The sequence below is a fragment of the Ambystoma mexicanum genome, chromosome 6p (genome assembly GCF_040938575.1).
Source record: "Ambystoma mexicanum isolate Mex_15411 chromosome 6p, UKY_AmexF1_1, whole genome shotgun sequence".
NCBI classification, from domain to species: Eukaryota; Metazoa; Chordata; class Amphibia; order Caudata; family Ambystomatidae; genus Ambystoma; species Ambystoma mexicanum.
In genome coordinates this window covers 104,111,835-104,139,409 of record NC_090935.1, presented here as the reverse complement: position 1 = coordinate 104,139,409, position 27,575 = coordinate 104,111,835, and the positions used below count along the sequence as shown (strand labels likewise).

Here is a 27,575-nt window from a genome sequence, read left to right as displayed (position 1 = left end):
TGTGAAACTAGCTTTAATAGCTAGATTCGGGAAGACCCCTTCCCAGTATCTTAAGAGGTTTAGAACCCTCAAAAAGCATGATGGTACCCCTTGGGCTACTTGGGTGAGTGAAGGGTTGAAGAACTTAGAGGGATGGATTAAGGGTTACAAAGTGAACACTTATGAGGTTATGAGGAATCTTTTTATGTTGGAGTCTATTTATGATGCCTGTTCTCCTGAGCTCAGACAGCACTTGGCTGATTCGAAGGAATTGGATTCCCGGGAGCTAGCTAAGGCTGCTGACTTATGGGTTGCCAACCGGGCTACTCATAAGGATTCTGGGGCAACTCAGAAAAAGGATGAGGGAAAACAGCCTAAAAAACACTCAAAAGAGAATTCTAATAACTCACATTCCAAAGAGGGCCCCAAACAAAACCAGAAGGGTAAGCCACAAGAAAAACCACCGCAGAATAGTGTTCCTTCTGGTGCCAAACCGGAAGGAGGTCAGAACAAGCCACCATTCCAGAAAGCATTCGGTAAATGCTTTGTTTGTGGCTCGACTGATCACGTGAAAGGAGATCCCAGATGTAAGGGTAAACCTTCAGGGGTCCAGCTTGTCTCCTTAGCCTTCGCTCCAGAGGAGGAAGTCCAAATGGCAAGTGGAAACTTTCTACTGCTAGCTGATGAACCCATTGGAGTCTCAGCCAGCGTTTCTTTAGTATCTCTGGGGTTGTGGGAACAACAGAATTTAGATGTCTATAATTCTATCCCCGATAATACTAAAGAGTATTATAAGGACAGTGTCCAGGTGAATGGTCAGGAGACTCCTGCCATTAGGGACACTGGGGCCAGCATAACTATGGTGGATACATCGTTTTTTCAGGCTGAGGATGTTGCTAAGGCACCCAAACGCCTCACCAAGTTAGCTGGAGGGCCTGTGCAGATGCTTCCCCAATTACCAGTTCTCATCCAGTGTAACGACATGACTGTGAAGATACCTGTCAGCATACAGAGTGAGGTACCAGGACGCGTACTGTTGGGTAACGATTTGAAAACTCTCGGAGTTGTATCGCATACTCCCAGACCTCCTAGTAAACGGTTACAGGAGCTAACCAGACCTGCAAGAGAGAGGACCATGCGCGGTACTCTCCAGGAGATGATGAAGAAAGAAATCACTCCTGCTCCACTGGAATTGTCGGCCGCTGTCTCCAAGAAATCAGAAGTGAAAGGGAAACCTAAGGCTTCTATCCCGAAACCAGCAGCCCGCATTCCAGTGCAGCCCACACGGACTTCCCCGCGGTTGTCCAAAGTTACACCCGTAACTCCACCTCCAGCCGAGGCGGAGAGGGAGGTACAACCCTGTGTGGTAGAATTAGACTCTGAGGAAGAGCTAATGGAGGGCCAGGAACTCATTGGAGATCTGGATCCTGTTGACCATCCTGAGCTGCAGTCTTTACTGGCAGAAGGTGGACCCAGCAGGGCAGACTTCAGTAAGGGACAGAGAGAATGTCCAACTCTGGAAGGTCTTCGCCACCGGGCAGAAGCTCAGGCTTAAGGGCAAGAGCCTGGGAAATACAGGTTGCACTGGGAAGATGGCCTCTTCTACAGTGAACCGACCGAGTCTGCACCTGGAGACTACAAACGACTTGTAGTACCCCAAGAGAACAGACCACAGTTCTTGCAGTTAGCCCACGAGATTCCTTTGGCTGGTCACTTGAGTTTCAAGAAGACTAAGGAAAGGCTCTCTCTCTACTTCTTTTGGCCGAAGATGGGGGCCGAAGTAGAAAAACACTGCAGGAGCTTCCACACCTGCCAGATCTCTGGTAAGGTTGGCACCAAGAATGTGGCACCTTTAGTGCCTCTCCCAGTTGTGGGAGTCCCATTTGAGAGAGTAGGGATTGACATTGCTGGTCCCCTTGATCCTCCAACCTCCTCAGGCAACAGGTTTATACTTGTTGTAGTAGACCATGCTACTAGGTATCCTGAGGCAATTCCTATGAGGACTGTTACAGCTCCGGCTGTGGCTAAGGCCCTCCTTGGTATTTTTACTAGGGTCGGGTTTCCTAAGGAAGTAATCTCTGACAGGGGGTCAAACGTTATGTCCAACTACATGAAAGCCATGTGGAAAACCTGTGGAGTTACTTACAAGTTCTCAACAGCTTACCACCCACAAACCAATGGGTTGGTAGAACGGTTCAACCGAACCATGAAGAGCATGATAGGTGCTTTAGAGGAACCCCTTAAGCGTAAGTGGGACCTTCTACTGCCATGCCTTCTCTTTGCTTATAGAGACGTCCCTCAGGAGGGCGTAGGTTACTCGCCCTTCAAACTACTCTATGGTCATCCCGTCAGAGGTCCATTGGCCCTGATTAAGGAGGGGTTGGAGAGTGCTCCTTCCCCCAACCAGTCAGAGTGACTGACTACGTGATAGGTCTCCGGAGGAGAATGTCACACATGATGACGGAAGCAAGCGATAACTTGAAAGCTGGACAAACATTGGTCAAGCACTGGCACGATCAAAAGGCTAACATGGTTGAGTTCGCTCAAGACCAGCTCGTTCTCGTTATGATCCCAACAAGGCAGAGGGCCTTGCAAGATAAGTGGATGGGACCCTTCCGAGTCGTGGGTAAACTCGGAGAGGTTAATTATCTGGTGGACTTGGTCAATCCCAAGGAGGCTCCGACAGTCTTTCACACCAACCGACTTAAAGCGTATGTCTCGCGACCTGATGTAGGAGCGTTGCTTCTAGCGTCATCCGAGGAAGAAGAAGAGAGTGAAGCTCTTCCGGATCTCCTCAGAGGCTTACCTTTAGATGGAAAAATTGAAGGAGTAAATCTCTCCTCCAATCAGACACCCGAGCAACAAGAAGAGTGCAAATCTATGTTGAATCAGTTTGCCTCTCTGTTCTCGCTTTCACCAGGCTTGACCCCTTGGGGCCAGCACGACATACTCACTGGTGACTGTCTGCCAGTCAAAAACAGAGGATACTGCATGTCAGAAAACGTACGAACCCACATCAAAGGTGAGGTCAGCAAGATGCTTGATCTCGGGGTAATAGAGCCCTCTACTAGTCCATGGTCTAGCCCAGTTGTGTTAGTACCAAAGGCCGGATCTAAAGAACTTAGATTCTGCGTGGATTATAGAGCCAAGACTGATGCCCACCCTTTGCCAAGAATAGATGAGTTGGTGGATAAACTTGGCGCCGCCAAGTTCCTCAGCACATTTGACTTGACATCAGGCTATTGGCAAATAGCCCTGACAGACCATGCCAAGGAGAAAACTGCATTTTCTACCCCCGTTGGCTTATACCAGTTTAAGGTAATGCCGTTCGGATTGAAGAATGCACCTGCTACGTTTCAACGGATGGTAAACCAGGTTCTGATTGGGATGGAGGACTTCTGCATGGCATACTTGGATGACATCGCAGTGTTCAGCAATTCCTGGGAAGAACATGTAACCCACCTGAGAGATGTTTTGCAGGCTCTTGGACAATCCAATCTGACCATAAAGGCGAGCAAATGCCAAATTGGACAGAGTAAGGTAGTCTATCTTGGGCATGAGGTAGGCGGTGGAGAAATAAGGCCTTTGCTCAGTAAAATTGAAGCTGTGCAAAATTGGACAACACCGATTACTCAAACCCAGGTGAGAGCCTTCCTAGGCCTCACTGGGTATTACAGGAATTTCATAGAGAACTATGGGATCATAGCTTCTCCACTGAATGTCATCTCCTCGCCCAAATTTCCTAAGAAGGTTAGATGGAACGAGGAATGCAATCAGGCTTTTGAAAACCTGAAAAAGGCTCTTTGCCAAGCCCCAGTACTCAGAGCTCCTGATTACCGCCAACACTTCATTGTGCAGACAGATGCTTCAAATGTAGGAATAGGTGCCGTACTCAGTCAACTGGATGGGAAAGGTAGGGAGCACCCCGTTTGCTTCATCAGCCGCAAGCTGAAGGATCCTGAAACAAGGTGGGCAACAATCGAAAGAGAGTGCTTTGCTATCGTGTGGGCTCTGAAGAAGTTTAGGCCGTATTTGTATGGTTCTACTTTTGTCATTCAGACTGACCACCAACCCTTGAGATGGTTAATGCAAATGAAAGGGGAAAACCCAAAACTATTGAGATGGTCGATCTGCCTGCAAGGGTTTGATTTCACCATTGAGCACAGGTCAGGATGTCACCACCAAAATGCTGATGGTCTCTCTAGGATGTATGTCATCGACTAGAGGTATGAGATTCATCCAGGAGTGGATTAAATCCTCCTGTCCCTTAGTCTGGGGGGGGCGAGTGTTAGGGAGAATTCTCTGTTTAGGCTGAATTTCCTAACCTAGTGAGTCCCCCAGCAGCTTTGCTGGATTTCAGGAGTTTGTTTTTTTCCATCCTGCCAAGAGTGAGACTCTTTTCCTCCCACTCTTGGACATGTGTGTAATTCCTTTGAATGTCAATATGTTCTATGGGCTATGGGGTCTTTTACTCCATAGGGTCTCATATGTTTTTCTATGTGTGTTACACCGCACCCTATGTGCCGTAGCACTGGGGCGTCCTAGCGGACCCCCACCATAGACTCCATACCCGGGGACTGACTACTGTCTCCCCGGGCATGTAAAGTCACCATTGGCTTTACTAGACCTAAATTTACTAACAGGACTAGTACAAACCATCTTATTGTGGACGTACTAGTAGGGGTAATTCGATTACTCCTGGATCTGTTACTCGAGGGGGCACTGTCCCGCCCCCCTCGTCGAGTTTTGGCTGGTGGCAGTGGAAACTACTTGTTATGTTCGACCCCGAACCTAACCCTATGGGATTCGTCCCATTGTTGGAGATTGATACTTTTTCTCGTTAATCTCTAACGTACCACCGATCTACTTATCTTAAATAGGTTTATCGGATGGTATTTTCTGCCAGAACTCGGTTTGTAAAATGGCGTCTGTGTTCGTCTCTGTGACTCCTAAACCAAAGTTTGAGCCCTTTGTTCCACATTTGGCGGGCTCTGTACAGAGACCCTCCAAAGTGGTGCCATTCTGTCTGGGTTACCACAGGGGTGTGGGAGGGGGTTTAGGCACCTTGGACCGAGTTGCCTTGCCAACTCCGGTCGCACTCTGGAGTGATTGGCCCAAGTGGTGAGCCTTCCCGCTCACCACTTAGCATGTGTTGATTGACAGCTAGGCTGAATGAATGGGGATTTTCTGCATAAAAGCAGGGCTTTTGGGACTGGATCTTCAGAAGTCGCCACAGGACCTAGGAATCCGACGAGGGTAACGCTGAGCCGACCTGCACGACGACACCTCCGGTGGAGCCCTGCGGAACCGACTCACCACTTCCCGACGACAGAGGAGATCTCCCTGCTGGAGAGTCTCTTCCCCTGACTGGTGGGAACAACCAGTCCCCTTTGCTTTTTATTCGCCTCAGGACGCAGTGGTCGAATTGCCCGTGCAGCGCACCTCGGCAACCGGATAGCCACTACCCCTGTACCGCGACCAAAAGGTGGTGCCTTGTGACGGAGCACTCCGCGGCTGGTCTCTTCCCTGGTGGTGCACCGGACTTCACTTTTCTTCGACGACGAGAACCTCTCTACTCTTGGCAAAGACCCGACGTGCATCCAGCACCAGGAACAACTGCCCCCGCCGGAGCTGCCCTCCACAACAAGGTACCGTGTCCGCCTGGCTTCCCTTTCGATCGGTTCGAGTGAGGTGTCTTAATCCTCCCCTTTCCATTGGGTCGCCTCCAAGCTTTTCTCATTTATTGTTCTGAACTGGTTCAATCTGCCGATAACAATTTGCTACAAAGACTTGAATGCATCTCCATTAGAGACTTTTTCGGGACATAGCGCCTTGCCTCTCTCCGAGTGGGCCTGGCCTCTGAACTTTATGATCTATTGTGGTTCTTGCCTTCTTACCGTACATTTTTGCCCGTGAAGTATTGAACTGTGTTGATTTCGTAACCTGCCTATCTTTTTTCTCCCGTCCTAACTAATATTCGAGTGCCATCTAGGTTGAGGTATACACCTCTGTCTGTAAATAAGTGGTGCTGGTAGAACCTAGACTTGTCGAGATATTGTTAGGGGGATTGATTGTTTCTTCTTCGTAGAGTAATTGTGTTTGATTTGTTTGCTGTGAAAGTGCCATAGTGTTTTTCATAGATGTTTCGTTATAAATAAATACCTTAATATCTTTACACTAAGCCTCGTTGCGTGTTTGCTTGTCTTGCTGGGAAGAATTGCACTATCTTGTATACTCCACATACTGCTCAACTCTTCTTGAGGGAAGTCTGACTGCTCAGCCACAGCTACCAAGTGAATCTGTGTGGTACAGACTGCTACCAAGTGGGTTCACCGCCAAACACCTGTAGTCCTAAATCTTTTGCAGTGGTCCCAGAGGGAACTGCACAGGTTTCCGCCTAACACTGGTGTACAGCGGTGGGATTTGTATCGAGTATACAGTTTAGAGTGCTTTTCGACACTGTAGGATAACTAACCACAAAACTTTGCACAAAAAGCAACTTTCAAAAAACATGTCTACGATGGAAACTTACAGTCAAGAGTCCTTGTCAGGTGAAAATACTGAGAGTTTGCGAGCTCTCTGTAGGCAAGAGAATCTTTCTGTAAGAGGCAAGAAGTTAGAACTAATCGAGAGATTGCTGGCGAACCAAAGTCTGGGTACTGGTTCAGAGGAACCAAGCTCTCCAGCGAATGTAGATAACAGTAATGGTGTTGATCTAAATCATAATTCTGATGATAGCGATGAAGAGGCTGACGAGGACGGCGAGGCTAACGAAACTGCCTCCCCTGCTCCTCTACCCGCCTTACCAGCTGTGCCTACGGGGCCCATACCAGGTCCCACGAGTAACCCTGCTTATTTTGAACTTGAAAAAATGAAGCTCGAATTAGAATACAAACGGTTCTTGGCTCAATCTGAGTGAAACCAAGAGCTCGAGTTCAGACGGATGAATGCCCAGGCTGAGCAGAAGCAAGCTGAGTTAAGACTCAGGGAAATAGAACTTAATCACGAGTTAGAGATGAAAAAGTTGTCTATGGAAAATGCTTCTCTCTCCTCTGGTTCCTCTAGGAGCTCCAGTCCCAAAAGACCCTGGATGCCGAAGGAATTAGTGGGTATGTATGAACTGAGATTGGATGTGTTGGATTGGTTGAAACTGTTTGAATACAATCATGGGCTCCAGGACATCACCGGGAATGCTTTACTTCCCTGGTTGTTCTCTAGGCTCCCTCCTGTTGCGACTGATGTGGTAATGGAGTTGGGGGAGGCGGATAAGACGGATTACGAAAGTGTGAAACTAGCTTTAATAGCTAGATTCGGGAAGACCCCTTCCCAGTATCTTAAGAGGTTTAGAACCCTCAAAAAGCATGATGGTACCCCTTGGGCTACTTGGGTGAGTGAAGGGTTGAAGAACTTAGAGGGATGGATTAAGGGTTACAAAGTGAACACTTATGAGGTTATGAGGAATCTTTTTATGTTGGAGTCTATTTATGATGCCTGTTCTCCTGAGCTCAGACAGCACTTGGCTGATTCGAAGGAATTGGATTCCCGGGAGCTAGCTAAGGCTGCTGACTTATGGGTTGCCAACCGGGCTACTCATAAGGATTCTGGGGCAACTCAGAAAAAGGATGAGGGAAAACAGCCTAAAAAAGACTCAAAAGAGAATTCTAATAACTCACATTCCAAAGAGGGCCCCAAACAAAACCAGAAGGGTAAGCCACAAGAAAAACCACCGCAGAATAGTGTTCCTTCTGGTGCCAAACCGGAAGGAGGTCAGAACAAGCCACCATTCCAGAAAGCATTCGGTAAATGCTTTGTTTGTGGCTCGACTGATCACGTGAAAGGAGATCCCAGATGTAAGGGTAAACCTTCAGGGGTCCAGCTTGTCTCCTTAGCCTTCGCTCCAGAGGAGGAAGTCCAAATGGCAAGTGGAAACTTTCTACTGCTAGCTGATGAACCCATTGGAGTCTCAGCCAGCGTTTCTTTAGTATCTCTGGGGTTGTGGGAACAACAGAATTTAGATGTCTATAATTCTATCCCCGATAATACTAAAGAGTATTATAAGGACAGTGTCCAGGTGAATGGTCAGGAGACTCCTGCCATTAGGGACACTGGGGCCAGCATAACTATGGTGGATACATCGTTTTTTCAGGCTGAGGATGTTGCTAAGGCACCCAAACGCCTCACCAAGTTAGCTGGAGGGCCTGTGCAGATGCTTCCCCAATTACCAGTTCTCATCCAGTGTAACGACATGACTGTGAAGATACCTGTCAGCATACAGAGTGAGGTACCAGGACGCGTACTGTTGGGTAACGATTTGAAAACTCTCGGAGTTGTATCGCATACTCCCAGACCTCCTAGTAAACGGTTACAGGAGCTAACCAGACCTGCAAGAGAGAGGACCATGCGCGGTACTCTCCAGGAGATGATGAAGAAAGAAATCACTCCTGCTCCACTGGAATTGTCGGCCGCTGTCTCCAAGAAATCAGAAGTGAAAGGGAAACCTAAGGCTTCTATCCCGAAACCAGCAGCCCGCATTCCAGTGCAGCCCACACGGACTTCCCCGCGGTTGTCCAAAGTTACACCCGTAACTCCACCTCCAGCCGAGGCGGAGAGGGAGGTACAACCCTGTGTGGTAGAATTAGACTCTGAGGAAGAGCTAATGGAGGGCCAGGAACTCATTGGAGATCTGGATCCTGTTGACCATCCTGAGCTGCAGTCTTTACTGGCAGAAGGTGGACCCAGCAGGGCAGACTTCAGTAAGGGACAGAGAGAATGTCCAACTCTGGAAGGTCTTCGCCACCAGGCAGAAGCTCAGGCTTAAGGGCAAGAGCCTGGGAAATACAGGTTGCACTGGGAAGATGGTCTCTTCTACAGTGAACCGACCGAGTCTGCACCTGGAGACTACAAACGACTTGTAGTACCCCAAGAGAACAGACCACAGTTCTTGCAGTTAGCCCACGAGATTCCTTTGGCTGGTCACTTGAGTTTCAAGAAGACTAAGGAAAGGCTCTCTCTCTACTTCTTTTGGCCGAAGATGGGGGCCGAAGTAGAAAAACACTGCAGGAGCTTCCACACCTGCCAGATCTCTGGTAAGGTTGGCACCAAGAATGTGGCACCTTTAGTGCCTCTCCCAGTTGTGGGAGTCCCATTTGAGAGAGTAGGGATTGACATTGCTGGTCCCCTTGATCCTCCAACCTCCTCAGGCAACAGGTTTATACTTGTTGTAGTAGACCATGCTACTAGGTATCCTGAGGCAATTCCTATGAGGACTGTTACAGCTCCGGCTGTGGCTAAGGCCCTCCTTGGTATTTTTACTAGGGTCGGGTTTCCTAAGGAAGTAATCTCTGACAGGGGGTCAAACGTTATGTCCAACTACATGAAAGCCATGTGGAAAACCTGTGGAGTTACTTACAAGTTCTCAACAGCTTACCACCCACAAACCAATGGGTTGGTAGAACGGTTCAACCGAACCATGAAGAGCATGATAGGTGCTTTAGAGGAACCCCTTAAGCGTAAGTGGGACCTTCTACTGCCATGCCTTCTCTTTGCTTATAGAGACGTCCCTCAGGAGGGCGTAGGTTACTCGCCCTTCAAACTACTCTATGGTCATCCCGTCAGAGGTCCATTGGCCCTGATTAAGGAGGGGTTGGAGAGTGCTCCTTCCCCCAACCAGTCAGAGTGACTGACTACGTGATAGGTCTCCGGAGGAGAATGTCACACATGATGACGGAAGCAAGCGATAACTTGAAAGCTGGACAAGCATTGGTCAAGCACTGGCACGATCAAAAGGCTAACATGGTTGAGTTCGCTCAAGACCAGCTCGTTCTCGTTATGATCCCAACAAGGCAGAGGGCCTTGCAAGATAAGTGGATGGGACCCTTCCGAGTCGTGGGTAAACTCGGAGAGGTTAACTATCTGGTGGACTTGGTCAATCCCAAGGAGGCTCCGACAGTCTTTCACACCAACTGACTTAAAGCGTATGTCTCGCGACCTGATGTAGGAGCGTTGCTTCTAGCGTCATCCGAGGAAGAAGAAGAGAGTGAAGCTCTTCCGGATCTCCTCAGAGGCTTACCTTTAGATGGAAAAATTGAAGGAGTAAATCTCTCCTCCAATCAGACACCCGAGCAACAAGAAGAGTGCAAATCTATGTTGAATCAGTTTGCCTCTCTGTTCTCGCTTTCACCAGGCTTGACCCCTTGGGGCCAGCACGACATACTCACTGGTGACTGTCTGCCAGTCAAAAGCAGAGGATACTGCATGTCAGAAAACGTACGAACCCACATCAAAGGTGAGGTCAGCAAGATGCTTGATCTCGGGGTAATAGAGCCCTCTACTAGTCCATGGTCTAGCCCAGTTGTGTTAGTACCAAAGGCCGGATCTAAAGAACTTAGATTCTGCGTGGATTATAGAGCCAAGACTGATGCCCACCCTTTGCCAAGAATAGATGAGTTGGTGGATAAACTTGGCGCCGCCAAGTTCCTCAGCACATTTGACTTGACATCAGGCTATTGGCAAATAGCCCTGACAGACCATGCCAAGGAGAAAACTGCATTTTCTACCCCCGTTGGCTTATACCAGTTTAAGGTAATGCCGTTCGGATTGAAGAATGCACCTGCTACGTTTCAACGGATGGTAAACCAGGTTCTGATTGGGATGGAGGACTTCTGCATGGCATACTTGGATGACATCGCAGTGTTCAGCAATTCCTGGGAAGAACATGTAACCCACCTGAGAGATGTTTTGCAGGCTCTTGGACAATCCAATCTGACCATAAAGGCGAGCAAATGCCAAATTGGACAGAGTAAGGTAGTCTATCTTGGGCATGAGGTAGGCGGTGGAGAAATAAGGCCTTTGCTCAGTAAAATTGAAGCTGTGCAAAATTGGACAACACCGATTACTCAAACCCAGGTGAGAGCCTTCCTAGGCCTCACTGGGTATTACAGGAATTTCATAGAGAACTATGGGATCATAGCTTCTCCACTGAATGTCATCTCCTCGCCCAAATTTCCTAAGAAGGTTAGATGGAACGAGGAATGCAATCAGGCTTTTGAAAACCTGAAAAAGGCTCTTTGCCAAGCCCCAGTACTCAGAGCTCCTGATTACCGCCAACACTTCATTGTGCAGACAGATGCTTCAAATGTAGGAATAGGTGCCGTACTCAGTCAACTGGATGGGAAAGGTAGGGAGCACCCCGTTTGCTTCATCAGCCGCAAGCTGAAGGATCCTGAAACAAGGTGGGCAACAATCGAAAGAGAGTGCTTTGCTATCGTGTGGGCTCTGAAGAAGTTTAGGCCGTATTTGTATGGTTCTACTTTTGTCATTCAGACTGACCACCAACCCTTGAGATGGTTAATGCAAATGAAAGGGGAAAACCCAAAACTATTGAGATGGTCGATCTGCCTGCAAGGGTTTGATTTCACCATTGAGCACAGGTCAGGATGTCACCACCAAAATGCTGATGGTCTCTCTAGGATGTATGTCATCGACTAGAGGTATGAGATTCATCCAGGAGTGGATTAAATCCTCCTGTCCCTTAGTCTGGGGGGGCGAGTGTTAGGGAGAATTCTCTGTTTAGGCTGAATTTCCTAACCTAGTGAGTCCCCCAGCAGCTTTGCTGGATTTCAGGAGTTTGTTTTTTTCCATCCTGCCAAGAGTGAGACTCTTTTTCTCCCACTCTTGGACATGTGTGTAATTCCTTTGAATGTCAATATGTTCTATGGGCTATGGGGTCTTTTACTCCATAGGGTCTCATATGTTTTTCTATGTGTGTTACACCGCACCCTATGTGCTGTAGCACTGGGGCGTCCTAGCGGACCCCCACCATAGACTCCATACCCGGGGACTGACTACTGTCTCCCCGGGCATGTAAAGTCACCATTGGCTTTACTAGACCTAAATTTACTAACAGGACTAGTACAAACCATCTTATTGTGGACGTACTAGTAGGGGTAATTCGATTACTCCTGGATCTGTTACTCGAGGGGGCACTGTCCCGCCCCCCTCGTCGAGTTTTGGCTGGTGGCAGTGGAAACTACTTGTTATGTTCGACCCCGAACCTAACCCTATGGGATTCGTCCCATTGTTGGAGATTGATACTTTTTCTCGTTAATCTCTAACGTACCACCGATCTACTTATCTTAAATAGGTTTATCGGATGGTATTTTCTGCCAGAACTCGGTTTGTAAAATGGCGTCTGTGTTCGTCTCTGTGACTCCTAAACCATAAACCAAAGTTTGAGCCCTTTGTTCCACATTTGGCGGGCTCTGTACAGAGACCCTCCAAAGTGGTGCCATTCTGTCTGGGTTACCACAGGGGTGTGGGAGGGGGTTTAGGCACCTTGGACCGAGTTGCCTTGCCAACTCCGGTCGCACTCTGGAGTGATTGGCCCAAGTGGTGAGCCTTCCCGCTCACCACTTAGCATGTGTTGATTGACAGCTAGGCTGAATGAATGGGGATTTTCTGCATAAAAGCAGGGCTTTTGGGACTGGATCTTCAGAAGTCGCCACAGGACCTAGGAATCCGACGAGGGTAACGCTGAGCCGACCTGCACGACTACACCTCCGGTGGAGCCCTGCGGAACCGACTCACCACTTCCCGACGACAGAGGAGATCTCCCTGCTGGAGAGTCTCTTCCCCTGACTGGTGGGAACAACCAGTCCCCTTTGCTTTTTATTCGCCTCAGGACACAGTGATCGAATTGCCCGTGCAGCGCACCTCGGCAACCGGATAGCCACTACCCCTGTACCGCGACCAAAAGGTGGTGCCTTGTGACGGAGCACTCCGCGGCTGGTCTCTCCCCTGGTGGTGCACCGGACTTCACTTTTCTTCGACGATGAGAACCTCTCTACTCTTGGCAAAGACCCGATGTGCTTCCACCACCAGGAACAACTGCCCCCGCTGGAGCTGCCCTCCACAACAAGGTACCGTGTCTGCCTGGCTTCCCTTTCGATCGGTTCGAGTGAGGTGTCTTAATCCTCCCCTTTCCGTTGGGTCGCCTCCAAGCTTTTCTCATTTATTGTTCTGAACTGGTTCAATCTGCCGATAACAATTTGCTACAAAGACTTGAATGCATCTCCACTAGAGACTTTTTCGGGACATAGCGCCTTGCCTCTCTCCGAGTGGGCCTGGCCTCTGAACTTTATGATCTATTGTGGTTCTTGCCTTCTTACCGTACATTTTTGCCTATGAAGTATTGAACTGTGTTGATTTCGTAACCTTTTTCTCTCCCGTCCTAACTAATATTCGAGTGCCATCTAGGTTGAGGTATACACCTCTGTCTGTAAATAAGTGGTGCCGGTAGAACCTAGACTTGTCGAGATATTGTTAGGGGGATTGATCGTTTCTTCTTCGTAGAGTAATTGTGTTTGATTTGTTTGCCGTGAAAGTGCCATAGTGTTTTTCATAGATGTTTCGTTATAAATAAATACCTTAATATCTTTACACTAAGCCTCGTTGCGTGTTTGCTTGTCTTGCTGGGAAGAATTGCCCCATCTTGTATACTCCACATACTGCTCAACTCTTCTTGAGGGAAGTCTGACTGCTCAGCCACAGCTACCAAGTGAATCTGTGTGGTACAGACTGCTACCAAGTGGGTTCACCGCCAAACACCTGTAGTCCTAAATCTTTTGCAGTGGTCCCAGAGGGAACTGCACATGTTTCCGCCTAACAGCATACATCAATAGGATAGGAGCACAAATTGCATAACTTCAAGAGACACACTTACAGGGACATCAGGCATAAAGACTGGCACTGGGATGGGGTAATCAACGCTATTACACAACATACTCAAGCGGAACCCGGGGGGTGATGATACTCATACATAAAACACTACTGTTTATTCACTACTCGACTGAGTGCGATCCTGTAGGGAGGTATGTGGTAGTCCATGGGAAATTAGGCGAAACCGAAGACCTAGTCACTAACATATATGGCCCAAATGTAGATGATCCTGACTACTTTACTGAGGTTTTCCGGAAATGTGCAAAATACCCCACTACCCACATAATTATTGGTGGAGATTTCAACATGATCCTCGACACGGATATAGATCAATCTTCCAGAACCCCCAGGGCAATTACCAATGCCGCCCGAACGATAAAGATGCACATAACTGACCTGGACCTTAGAGATGTATGGAGATCATTCCACAGCCTGAAACGATCATAAACATTCTGTTCATCCTTACATGACATGCACTCTAGGATAGACATGTGGCTGGTATCGCAGAGGGTTCTGGGCTCGGTAACAGAGGCTACAATACTACTTAGGACATTATCGGACCATTCTCCTGTAGTGGTAATGCTGTCCATCCCTAGATTCTCCCCGCAAAGGCCCCCATGGTGGTTTAAAGCAGCCACACTGACTGATCTAGTGTATAAAACCTGTATGATCCAACATATTACAGAATACTTTGAAATCAATGACGGCACGGTTGAGAGCCAAGCGGCTCTTTGGCAAGCATTTAAAGTCTATATCAGAGGCATTGCCATGTCGGCTGAGCTGGGAGTCCTAAAGGATATGAGCAGGGACCTGGGGAGATGAGAGGAAGTGATAGCCAAACCACAAGAACAATATATGACTACCCCCTCGGCGCAGACAAGGGCGGATATTAAAACGCAGCTGGAGGAATTTAGAGAAGCTGCAGAGCGTGAGGTACGGTACTTTGATAGGCCAGTGGCAGCGAAGCGATTGTAGAGCAAGAACACCCAGGGAAGCTCTTAGCGAAGATGGTGAGGGGGGGAAAGGGGAAGCACGAACATCCCATGCATTGCTCGAAGTGATGGAGCAGTGATTACTGATCAGAAGGGAATCAAGGAAGTATTCTTTGACTTCTACCTTGCCCTCTACTCCCCGCAAAGCACTGCCACAGAGGAAGAAATAGACAGGTACCTGGATAAAATACCCACCACACTATTATCTAATGTCACCAGGGACTGTTTAGAGACCCCACTGTCCATGGCAGAGATACCAGAGGCCATTAAAGCCCTACCAGTGGAAAGGTGCTGGAATCTGACAGGCTTGGGGCTGAATTTTACAAGGAGTTTGTTGAGATGTTGGTGCCCCGACTCCATGCAGTCTGGAACGAAGCCCTGTGCACGGGCAAACTCCCCGAAATGACACGAGAAGCAATAATAACACTACTGCTAAAACCAGGTAAGCTCATCGAGGAGTGCGGATCCAATAGGCCTCTCTCCCTAATAAACACAGATGCGAAAATATTCACAAAAATACTAGCCACAAACTTGAACCCTTTGATGCCGCACATGGTACATGAGGACCAGGCGGGGTTCGTGCTGGGTAGATCCACAGCATCCAAAATACGTCGCTGCTATCACCAGGGACATGCAAGGAGTAGCACTGGCACTTGACATGCAAAAAGCCTTCGATACAGTGTACTGGCCATTTCTATTCCAGGTTCTACACAACTGTGGGTTCGGCCCGAACTTCATAAACTGGATAGGCATAATATACAAGCAACCCAACGCTAGGGTCTGTGTCAACAGAGCACTCTGAGCGATCCTGGAGCTAGCTGGTGGCACTAGACAGAGCTGCCCATTGTCGCCTCTCTTGTTTGCACTGATCATAGAACCGCTGGCGGACATGTTGAGGGCCAGACACAGAATGGTGGGGATACCACTGGCGGGCAAGGTAGTGATAGTCCCTTTATATGCAAATGATAGAATTTTATATTTAAGGAACCCTGAGGTGAAACTGAAAGCAGTGCTGCACACGGTCAAAGAATTCGGGGAATACTTTGAAACTGAACACGTCCAAATCTGAGATGTTCTCACTCACAGATGTGACCCAAAAGCCTACAGAACTACTGGGACATGCATTGGCCCCCGACCAGGTGAAATACCTGGGCGTAGTAATAGCATGCAAAACACAACTCACCCGCATGCTAAATTACGGGGCAATGACTGAAGCGATCTGCGCCAGACTCGAACGATGGAGACACGATCTTGCTAATGGGCAGAATAGCGTTAATTAAAATGATTATACTACCCAAGTTGTTTTATCTATTCAACACAGTCCCGGTGTGGCCGGGCAGAGCTTTTTTCTCCAAAATCCAAATCCACACATCACACACAGCAATTGAAACACATACACTAGGACCAACAAAGCTATTACATAGCATATCAGAAGCGAAAATCATACACGATAACACCACTAACCCACCACTGGTGACATGTAACGCCTGAACCAGGTTAATAGCCTGCCCCGGACATGCAACATTATACTACCCGAATATGACACTATGCACCATATCCCTCCCATGCAAGATACAATGCTGGCCACACACTGGAAGAAAAGAGGGATAACTCGATTTGGGGAACTTCTTTCGAATGGAAACTTTGTCAGCTGGAAAGAGATTAAGGCAGCCATAGGGGACACCCCTGTGTAGAAACTGCAATATCTCTGCTTGCACATTGCCATGGCAAATACATGGGGAACATTCCCAATAGAACCGCAAGCACACCCAAGCCTGGGATATCTGTTCACTACAAGCATACCTAAGAAATCTACATCTACACTCTACAGAATTTGCACTGCTATCCAGTGAAATCCTCACCCCACATGCTAGGGGGAAATGGGAGGGCAACCTGGGGCACACCTTTTCCGACGCGCACTGGTCTGTTACGCTCAACTGGTTCCCACAGAGGCGTCGATCGGACACGGACAGCTGCGGTCTCCACCAACGTGATGCGTAGTGCCGAGATGACTGTCTGGACTGGCCCGCCTAATCTCGTCTGCTTGATCCGTAGAAGTATTCTCCTGCAAGTGGAGAAAGGGATTTAGCCACCCGTGGATATGAGTCATAGCTCCCTCCCACTGTTCTCATTCTCCCTTCTTGTCACCTCCGATATCCCCTTTTAGGAACCTCACCCTATGTAATTTAAATGATGAGTTCTCCATCCTGCTGGATTGCAGGGGCGTGTTGATGCCAGTTAATTCACTGGTTTGAAGGCGTGGGAGAGTTCCGGAGAGCATTGACTCTGAGGTTCCTGGCAAGGTTCTGTAAGAATCAAGTTCATAGAGTTCAATATGTCCGACGATTCACTCTTGTCCCCCCTTCCTTCCTTGTCTTGCAACTAAGATCGTGAGAAGATACCCCTCGTGGCAGTTGGTGGTGCTCAGGTAAGAGTCTGTATTGCCTGACGCCGTCCTGTAAATGTTGCTGGTGTTTAACGTGTTGTTTTCTCTCCCTTTGCAGGTGCGGCACATGAAGATGTGGAGAGTTATAGAATAATGCCTCCGGTGGTAATCAGGTAAATCTATGATGATAAGTGTTTTATTTGTTGGTTTTCTCGGCTCACCTTGTTGTTTTCTTTTGTCCCTCAGGTGCCGGAGTTCGGCAAAGAAATGATGGAGGCAGTGCCGAATCGAAAGATGCTGCGAGGACTGGTGAGTATGGCACGGCGCTGCAGCTGGAGATGCGACGCGTACAGAAATGATGTTCTTTCCAGGCCCGGAGGCGAGGTGGATGCGAAATCAGGTGAGGAATTCGAAATAGTTTGTTTTCTAATCTTGTCCTTTTCTTTCCTCTTGGTTTTAGGAGCTCCAGATTCGAGGCGGGCGTGGCAGAAGACTGGATGCAGACTGCAGGCACGGTGAGCGTTACGCTGCTGGATGCAGGATAACGCGAAGCGTGTGCTGTTGTTTGGGCGTGGTTTAAATAGCCTCCAAAGTAGTTCTAGGTAAGAAGATCCCTAGAACCACGCCCGAATAAAAAATAGTCCCTGTAGAAAAATAGTCCCATCCAGGCCTCACGTTGGCTTGGACTCACTAGCAGCATGGTCTGCATCAGGTAAGTAAAGTCTATGAGCCTGGCGCCTATGACTGTCAGGACTGATTTCCATGATGAGCCTGGCGCCTAAGGCGACAGGACTGAACCCAAACAGCCCCCAGCCGGGGCTATTGGGGTTTTGATAAGTATCTGGATGCCTGCTCCCGGAGCTGATGAGCTTGGTCCTGATGCCCGGGGGTAGGCGTCATGACAGCACTCCCCCCAAGGCCCCTCCTAAAGTTGTTCTTCCCCTTGGCCCTGGTTTGTCTGGGAAGTCTTGATGGAATTTCTTCACTAACTGAGGTGCATGAACATGGTCACTAGGCTCCCATGACCTTTCTTGTGGTCCATAGTCCTTCCAATTGATTAAATAAAAAAGTTGTGATTTAACCATCTTGGAGTCCAGGATATTTTTTACCTCGAATTCAGGTTCTCCATCTATCAAGATGGGGTCGGGTGGTTTGGTTAATCTTGTTCCTGGTTGAACTGGTTTCAAAAGTGAAACATGAAAGACAGGATGAATTCGCATATGAGAGGGTAATTCCAATTTGACGGCCACCGGGTTGATAATGGCCTTGTGTATGATCCCAAATATCTAGGGTTAAAAGTCTGCGTTCCCTTCAGAGGTATGTGTTTTGTAGCCAGCCAAACCTGATCCCCAGTCTGGTATTGTGGAGTTTCACTTCTATGTTGATCAGCATTTTTCTTATATTTCTCTTTTGCTTGTTTCAAATGTTCTGTTGCCTCTTTACAGGCTTGTGTAATAGTAGAGTGCAAATGACTAACTGCAGGCCTTTCTAAATGCTGAGGCTAATCTAGTTCTGAGGTTCTAGGGTGATGTCCATATATGGTATAAAAGGGGCTTTGTCCGGTTCCTGAATGTACAGAGTTATTGTATGCATACTCGGAATATCCCCTCCGAGTAAAAAATAGTCCCTGTAGAAAAATAGTCCCATCCAGGCCTCACGTTGGCTTGGACTCACTAGCTGCATGGTCTGCATCAGGTAAGTAAAGTCTATGAGCCTGGCGCCTATGGTGCCAGGAATGATTTCCATGATGAGCCTGGCGCCTAAGGCACCTCCGATATCCCCTTTTAGGAACCTCACCTTATGCATTTGATCCCTATGGGGGCTCAAATGGGAATGGGGAATGGTTTTCTGAATGGGTATTTACCAGGTCCTCCAAGGTTGGAATGACCCAGTAAGTCCCCATTCAGAGACACCGGACCCGGACCCGGGTTTGGAGGCAGCCGTGGTGCTAATAGCTTGGAATGACCCCCTATATCTTACAACTCATGGTATCGATAAATACACTATAAGATACTACACAGGACCCATTCCACCCCAGCTAGACTTAAAAGGATGCATCCTGAAACAGAGGGGAAGTGCCCTAGATGTGGTAACGAGGGAGCGGATATACTACACATGCTATGGTCATGTACACGAATGATTGAATACTGGAAAAACGTCTGCAACGCACTAGATGAAATGCCAGACCAGCCTATAGAATGGGATCCGGTTGTCTGTATATTGGGAACAATGCGCAAAATGAACCCAGTTTGTCGCAAGCTCCTCAATCTCAGCTTGTTATTGGCGAAAAGGGCAATACTAATGCAATGGAAATATACAGAACCGCTCACAGTATGTGACTGGGAAAAAGATATGACATGGGCAAATGACTGTGAAGAAGTGTATGCCACCTTGCTACCCGCAGTAACCCTCCCCAAAGACATATGGGGCAGATTCAGGCAATACCTTGCAGATAAAAGTAGCAGAGAAGAAGACTCAGAAGAACTGTGAAATGTACCATTTACGGTTGTATGTTGAATTACTGTAACAATAAAAAATGCAAAATAGATGATGTGATGAAAATGTGCAAGTTTAAATAAAGGTTAAAAAAAAACAAGGATACCCAACCTGTCGAAGGGAGGAATATTCAAACATGCATGTGGATCTATAAGATTCCAATAATGGAGAAGCATGAGTTACAGGAAAGTAACGCATTCCTTACTGCAGTATTCATTGTGCAGGCCTTGATTGTAGCTTGTATTGTTTTCATTTTATTTGTGATAGCCTCAACTGCTCATGAGTTAACTCCTTAGGAGTCATGCTGCTGATGAAAGGGACTAGAGAGAGCAGCGAAGAACCAAACCTATTTATAGAGACCACATATCCCTCCTCGTGGGTGGGGATATTGTGACAGGCAGCTCATGTTGACTAGATTGGAGAACGAGAATATAGCTGGCTAGAGAGGCATTACACAGATTTTATTTTATTTATTTATTGGACATTTATAAGTGCCACAAGGCACAAGGGAAGGGAACAAGGGAGAAAAATATAGAGTGGACATAACAATGAATAAATAGAAAGCAACAATGGTCCTACTATGACTGCCTTGTGATATTTGGAGCATGAAAGTGCAGTGAACAGACAACAGGAAAAAAGAAGGGGAGTGGGGAGGAGGGCAAGTGCTGTTAGGGTTCCCCAGGGGAGGAAATGCCAGAGGTGCCCCGTTGGGGAAGCAACAGGTAAGTGAATAGGCAGAGACAACCTAGGGGAAGAGGGAAGTCTACCACCCCATGGTAAAGTGTGGGGCAGAGGCGAAAACACCCGACAGGCGGATGTGTGCCTAGTGTGCAAAGCCGGGGATACTGGGGGCGAACGGGCAGAGGCCAGGACTCAATTGCACTCTTAAGGGACCAGGCAGCCAATCTCAGTGACGTAAGGGATGGGTAGCACAGGAGGGGGAGAGGGAAGGGTGAGAAGCGAAAGGTCTTGAGTTGTTTGCATAACTTGAGGTGGTAATGTTCAAGATGGAGAGAGAGAGGGAGACTGTTCCATAGGAGGGAGCCAGCTGAGGAGAGAGATCTCCCCCGCTCTCTTCTCGGAGAAGCGTTTGATCAGTAGAGAGTTGTAGCCAGCAGATTGGAGGGATCTGGAAGGAGAGTATTTAGTAAGGTAGCCTGGACGCAGGCCCCAGACAGCCTTGTGGATGATGCTGAGGGTCTTGAATTTGATCCTTGCAACAACCGGGCGCCAGTGGAGAGATTTTAGGGCTGGAGAGATATGGTCTGAGGGCTTGAGGCCAAAGATAAGTCTTGCAGCCCTATTTATCCATATTCTGGATTAGTTGAAGAGGACAGAGTGAAGAAAGGGGCAAGCTGTTATAGTAATTAGGCCTGGAGAGGACCAAAGCTCTAGAGACATTGAGCTTCTGTGGGAAGGTGAGGAAAGGGAGAATGCCTCTAAGGAGGTGAAGTTGAAATTGAAAGAGAGTTGAAAGAGAGAGGAGTCAAAGATGACCCTGAGATTTCTGGCCTCAGTTGAAGAAGAGGGAGGTGAGCCCATTGAGGGCACCCAGAGTGCATGATGGAAGTAGGGAGCAGGTGCTCCTGATAGGCAGGACCTCAGTCTTACTGGCATTAAGACAGAGATCATTGGATGTGCAACAAGACTGAATAGCAGACAGGTAGTCAGGTATGAAAGAGGAGCAAGAGGAGGAGGAAGAGTGGAGCTAGGGGAAGAGTTATGTGCCATCAGCGTAACACTGGAAATGAGGAGAGAAGGCAGAGATAAGGTGAGCATGATGGTGAGAATCAGGTAGATGTTGAAAAGCCAAGGCGAGAGGATAGAGCACTTGGGAACACCACAAGTAGAGAGAGTGGTGGAGGAGGAGAAGGGACCCAGGAGCACCTGGAAGGGGTGGTGTGTAAGGATGGAGAGATAGAGTCATGATTTGTTAGCAGTTCTTCACAGGTTTTCAGGAGAGCAGTTTCCATGCTTCTGAATGCTCAGAAACCAGATTAATGGTCATGTAAACAACCAGCAAGCTCAGTGAGTTGGGTCAGTTGGGGGATGACCAACTTCTCCAGGGTTTTCCCAAGGAGGGGTTTAGTAGAGATAGGGCGGTAGTTGGCTGGGCACAAGGTATCAACAGAATGCTTTTCTAGGAGAGGGTACAAAAGGGAGTGCTTGAGATAAGATGCGAAAGAGCCAGATGCTAAGGAGTGGTAACAGAAGTCAGCAAGAGCCGGATCGAGGGAGGAGATGTTGTCCTTAATAGTTCTGGAAGAACAAGGGGACACCTGTTTGGATGAGACCTTCCTAGAGCAGACTATTCTAGAGATCTCATCCGTTATGATAGGTGAGAAGGAGGAGAGGGTAGGTATGGGTGGAAAAATGGTAAGGGACGCAGGAGAGCATGGGGAAGGGAGGAAGATAGAGAGATCAAAATGTCCTACGTTTTAGAGGAGAAATGGGTGGCCAGTGCAGTACAGAGGGCCTAAGAAGGAAGATTGAAGGAGGAAACTGCAGATGGATTGGCTAGTTCCTTGCAGATTTTTAAGGGTTCAGCCCTGTTGTTAGAGGGCCTGGATGAGAGCCCTCTTCACGGGGCGGATAGAGAGACGGCATTGTCTTTGGACTCTACTACAGGCCAGTTTGTCAGGAAATGAATCTGAGGTATGCCACTTCCGTTCAGTGACTCTGCACTTGCGTTTCAGAGCGGCTAGATCAGAGTCGTACCAGTTATTAGACTTGGAGGCAGGTTTCAGGCGGATCCTCATAACAGGGGCAAGAATGTTGAGAGTGTTTGTGATAGCAAGATGGAGATTGGCAAGAACAGAATCAGTGGGAGAGTCAGGACGAGGGGAAGGGGTGGGATGAAAGGGGAGGCAAACGCAGTAGCTGACATCCGTTTCATCAGACAGATGTCCGTGAAGGAGGCTTGCAGTGCTGGTGGAGGCTTGGTCAGGGATCCGAGATGTCACATATGAGAAGAGAGGAGAGAGTGGTCTGACCAGGAGAGAGGGGTAGTGAGAGGGTTGGAGAGTAGGTGATCAGCGGGGATGCGTGCATCAAGAGTGTACCCGGAAGAGTGGGCAGCACCAGAGGGGAGAATAGAGAGGAAAATAGAGGTACAGAGATCACAGAAGAGTGAAGAGGCAGGAACAGTGGAGTCAAGGTGGATATTGAAATCTCCAAGGAGGAGTAGATTAGAGGTAAGAAGAGGAGAAGAGGTGAAGTTAGCCCAGTCTGAGAGGAAGACAGACAGAGGGACAGGTGTTTGTATATAGTGGCACGGGTGAGAGAGTCGGAAAGATGCAAAGCTTGCAGACAATACTTTTATAGGAGGAGTAGGGCTGGGTGGTTATGAGGGAGAGAGATCCTGGTGCCGTCAGGGAGTAGGAGTCAAAATCAGAGTCTGAGCTGGCATTGAACCACATCTCGGTGAGAGCAAGGAAGTTGAGACCAAACTCTTCCAGGAGGAGGCAGATGGAATGTTTGACAGCAGATCAAGCATTCAGATTGGCTAAGTGTATCCGGTCACCACCTTTGAAGGTTTTCAGAGGAGAGGTAAAGGGGGGTGGTACACTGTTCGGAAGTGGTGAAGGAGGTGAAGAGTGAGGACAGGGGAGTAGCAGGGGAAGGTAGGAAGTTGATGAGGGCCGGCAGGCACTGGTCAAAGAGAAAAAGAATGGCATGACAGTGCCATTATGATAGACGTTATTGATGCACCTAGAGGATGAGAAGTGCGTCAAGAGTAATTCCCATCTAGTGCCACCATTAATGGGTGCAGAGGAAAAAGGGGAGAGGATAGTGATCAGATACGGGGTCCATAGGTCTGGGAAGGGATAGATAAAATGTTATTGGTGATAGTCTGTCTGGAAGTAGCACTAATGTAGGTATCAGCAATAGATATGCTAGGGTTGGAGGCCAGGAGATCTTTTTTTAACTTTTTTCTTCCATACTTCGAGAGAGAGGAGGGATAGTTAATAGAATAGCAATTAGAATAGATGGGGGAGATTAAAAGTGCCATCGAGGTGGAGGAGGGGTGGGGTGACAGACTGAGAGTCTGCACAATGCATGAGTAACTCACCAGGTGGTTTAGCAGCCAAAGACAGGCAGGAGGATGTGCTGATGTAAAACACACCTAGATTCGAATGTTTCCAAAAGCACAATGCAGTACAAAATAGGCGGATGAACAGCTGTAAAACACACCTAAAATCGATTTACAAGCAGGCTCTGACATGAGGCAGAAATCAAACGAGGTGTGGAAGAAAGCGATGCAAGAAAATATGCCAAATCACGTGATGTAGGATTACAGTAGAAAGGCTTAATTAGGCAAGAGCCAGAGAAGAGAAAACTACTAGAAAGGAGCTGCAGCTTTCCGTTAGCTTCACCATATGTTAGGGCAGAAATGGAGGCAGAGGAGCTACAGAAGTCTGATTTTTGTTTCACGGATGGGTCATGGCATCGCATGGGTTGAAGCAGATTTATTGGGTAAGTATACAGTAAGTAGTCGTTGGGCCTAAAACTGGCACTTTGCCAATTGTTTACAGCATAGAAAAACTCCTGGGCATGTGCAGTAGGCGTGCAATCCCACCAGAGTAGAGAAAAGGACAGGCAAGTGCTCCTGTACTATTGTTGCATATGCACAGGGGCCCGGATGGGGAGCAAAGAGACATAGGAATTTTGCTGGGCAAAAAAGGCTCTCATCGCATACCCATCCTATTGACAGACATCACCAGATTATGGATGAAAGGGGACTGGACATTGGAGTACAATAGCACGCTTTCGGTGATGTTCATGATTATAAAGCAACATGTAGCTGAAGTGCACTTACACTCAATCTCTGTACATTAAAATAATGCCTAACACCAGGTTTTTTTATTGAGCTTTATGCCAGACTTCTCTTGCCTCTAGGTGCTGTAAAAATAGCTACTTTCATTAACCTAAATAAAAGTACACCATTTATTATCTTTAGAAAAATGAAGGAGTCCTTAGGGCCTTCTGGCACTCGAACTTGCCCAGTGCTACTTTGAGGCAAGAACATGACACAAGATATCCACCTAGAGATGTGTTTTCATTATGTTTATCATGCACCGGATTCATTATCATTCCTGTTTTTCTTTTCTCTCCTCACAGAGCCAGTATGCATTCTGCTACCAGCTGGCTCTCAGCTACTTGGACTCGTTTGAAACGTATGGCAACTTCAAGTAAAGGTTGGATAAAGTCCAAGCCTCTTGGGAGATTTTACGCTGTATGATGTGGTCACTCTTGGAAGGGCTGTTTCAAAGTCCCTATTCTTTCCGAAGGGACTTGCATAGAACTTTCACGTTGCAGGCCTTGAAACCCCTGGCAGGCATGGTTACCGTTTACCATCGAGAAGGAATTCAGAGGTTGAACATTGGTTTCGAAGAACCTTGCAGTGCGTCTGTCAAGAGGTTGTATTAGAATGAGGAATGCAGAAAGCTACCTGAAGCATTGCCCATACCAAAACCAGATGAAGAATTTCTTGTAGCTGTGGTATTATGTGCGAGGCCTGGAATATGTTCTTTGTTTGCACAAAAGATGATTTTATAGCCACTTTTCACGATACGTCGGTACAAATAACCGATGTTTGCCTATGACATTCCTCAGAGAAGAAAGAGCAACTAGCTTGCTAAAGAATGACACCTATATCAACGTAAGACTATAGCGACACATGCTACATCACTGAGGCACAATAATGTTTAATTAAGCAAGTTGGACACTTCATCCTAGACTGTGAACAGTGATGATTAGAAGCTGACATGGACTGGTCAAAGCAAATCACAGGAGCTGCTAGAGGACAACTCATCATTACCTGCAGTCATTTACAGCCAAGCATAGGTTTTCAGAACAATCCTGGTTGTGGGGTCCAGAATCCATTTTGGTTGGCAGCGGTTACCTTGCAGTTCTTACAACACTCTCCAAAATGTAACACAGTCGTGCATTATCCCAAAGGATCTTCATGACCAATGTGGCACATCAAAAAAAGAACGGAATGTAGAGGAAATAAACAGCCACACATTCTTGCATTAGGGGACAAAGCATAGTAGGTGTTTCTTAGCCTAGACAGCACTCCTCCCATACATTTCCCACCTTCCATTCGCCATGGCAGTTTTCTTGTCGTATTTTCATAGGTGCAAGATGATTGGTATGTCTTGAATTGGTGTAAAGGTAACGTTTTTAAAGTATTGTTTTTTTTTACCAAAAGATCAAATATTTTGGAAAAAAGGGGAATCAGAGAATAGAAAAATAAGCAAGCTTTTGCGAGGCCAATGGGTCTGGCTTTGTAATGTAGATGGTAAGATTGTTTTTTTTTCTAAATCCCGTAATAGCGCAAATAGCATCTTACCCTCCACGTTTATGTAGCCAGGCTCATTGGCTTTGCCAATGCTTGTTTTTTTTTACCGTTTTGTTTAGAAATGCCAGCAGTTGCACGAGTCAACCAAAAAACTGCCAACAGCTAGCAAGAGTGTAATGACAGTGACATTTAAGGAGAGATGACCGATAAATTAGAGTGGCAGATTAACAGAAAAGACAAGGAATGAGCGATAGTTTCTTAGGCAACATATTTAATATTTTTTTTTTTTTGGTAGTGCTAAACATTCTCTGTACTCTGAAACTATTGCAATGGAGCACAAATAGGAGGGAGATGGAGTGAGAAGGAGATACACAGCTCATGGGTGTTGTTTGGCTAATTTCTCACCCATGGACTGCCCATGGCCATGCTAATCCATATCCCACACATTCTATATACCTCTCCCTGCCTAAAACATGACAACCTGCGATCTCTTAGAGTTATCTCCATCAAGTGTTAATGTCAAACTGTGTTTTGTGCATGGCCTGCCCGTGTTTTTTTCATACCAGTTTTCTGAGGGTTAATGGTATAATTGCTGCTGTAACTGCTACTGGTGTGAAGAAATGTCATGACAAAGTATGCCTTCAGCCAGTAGATTCATTAGCAGTATATGTCTACATCTGAAGGTCCCCTTAAAAACAAGCATTGGCTAATCCAACAGTTTGTGTCTGTGTATAGGTTTTAGATAGACATTACCAGAGACTGCCAGGATATGTCATGGCACGCATACCATCGTCCAGCTGCTACCGTCTTATGGCCAGGTGGTACTATTATGGCAGTAACTGACTATTGCCTTTCCCATGCATACACAAAAGCCAAAATTGTTGGCTTTGCAAATGCTTGTTTACTTTATGCAGTTTGCATACCAATAAGGAAGTGGCATATACAATCTAAGGCACTATGGATTAAGGGAACAAAACACTAGACAATACAATAACAGAGCTAGGCTTCATGAATCGTATCACCTGCCCAATGCACAACAAAGGTAGAGCCCTCGATTGGATTGGTGATCTTAATTGCAACACTAGGATTCTCACTAATACTCCCTGCGCATGGTCTGACCACCACGTGATCACCTTCACCATCCAGGACCAACCCACATCATACCCCGGCCACTGTACAATGGCCCCCCTAGCCCTCACTAGAAATAAACACAATATCATAGCAGAAAATATACTTCCTCTACTTCACCCTATTACCAGCCCACCTAACTTTGAACGTTCTAAACCATGCAGAGATGGTAGATTTGTGCAACCAAACTCTCTCTCAGGCCATAGACAAAGTGGCCCCACAAAAAATGCACAAAGCCAAACAATTGTCACATCTACACACATGGGGCCTCATTACACGGAAGGCGGTAATCCAGGGTGCTATTAGCACCCTGGACCATGCCGGTAAATTACCGGCACCGCCTTGGCGGAAAGGGGATTTACCGCCCCATTCCAAGGTTGGAGGGGCGGTAAATCCCCTTTCCGCCATTGCCCTTCCCCATTCCCATTTCTGCCCCATAGGGCTCTATGGGAATGGGGAAGGCGCTAATTACGGCACCGCAATTTTGCGGTGCCGTAATTAGCTCCGAGGTCCCTTAGCGGGTTGGTCTTTAACGCCTGCAAGAAGCAGGCGTTAATTCCTCCAACACGCAAAG

At 47.4% G+C, this 27,575-nt stretch overlaps 1 protein-coding gene across 1 annotated transcript in view; it reads left to right on the top strand.

Annotated features, from left to right (window-relative positions):
- LOC138511247 (receptor-type tyrosine-protein phosphatase kappa-like) overlaps positions 1-27,334 on the top strand; it is a 1,445,374-nt gene extending 1,418,040 nt beyond the window's left edge. The window contains exon 31 of the mRNA XM_069626788.1: positions 24,691-27,334. Coding sequence (XP_069482889.1) covers positions 24,691-24,765 — 75 coding nt within the window. The 3' untranslated portion in view covers positions 24,766-27,334. The remainder of the gene's footprint in view (positions 1-24,690) is intronic.
- The last annotated feature ends 241 nt before the right edge of the window (positions 27,335-27,575 follow it).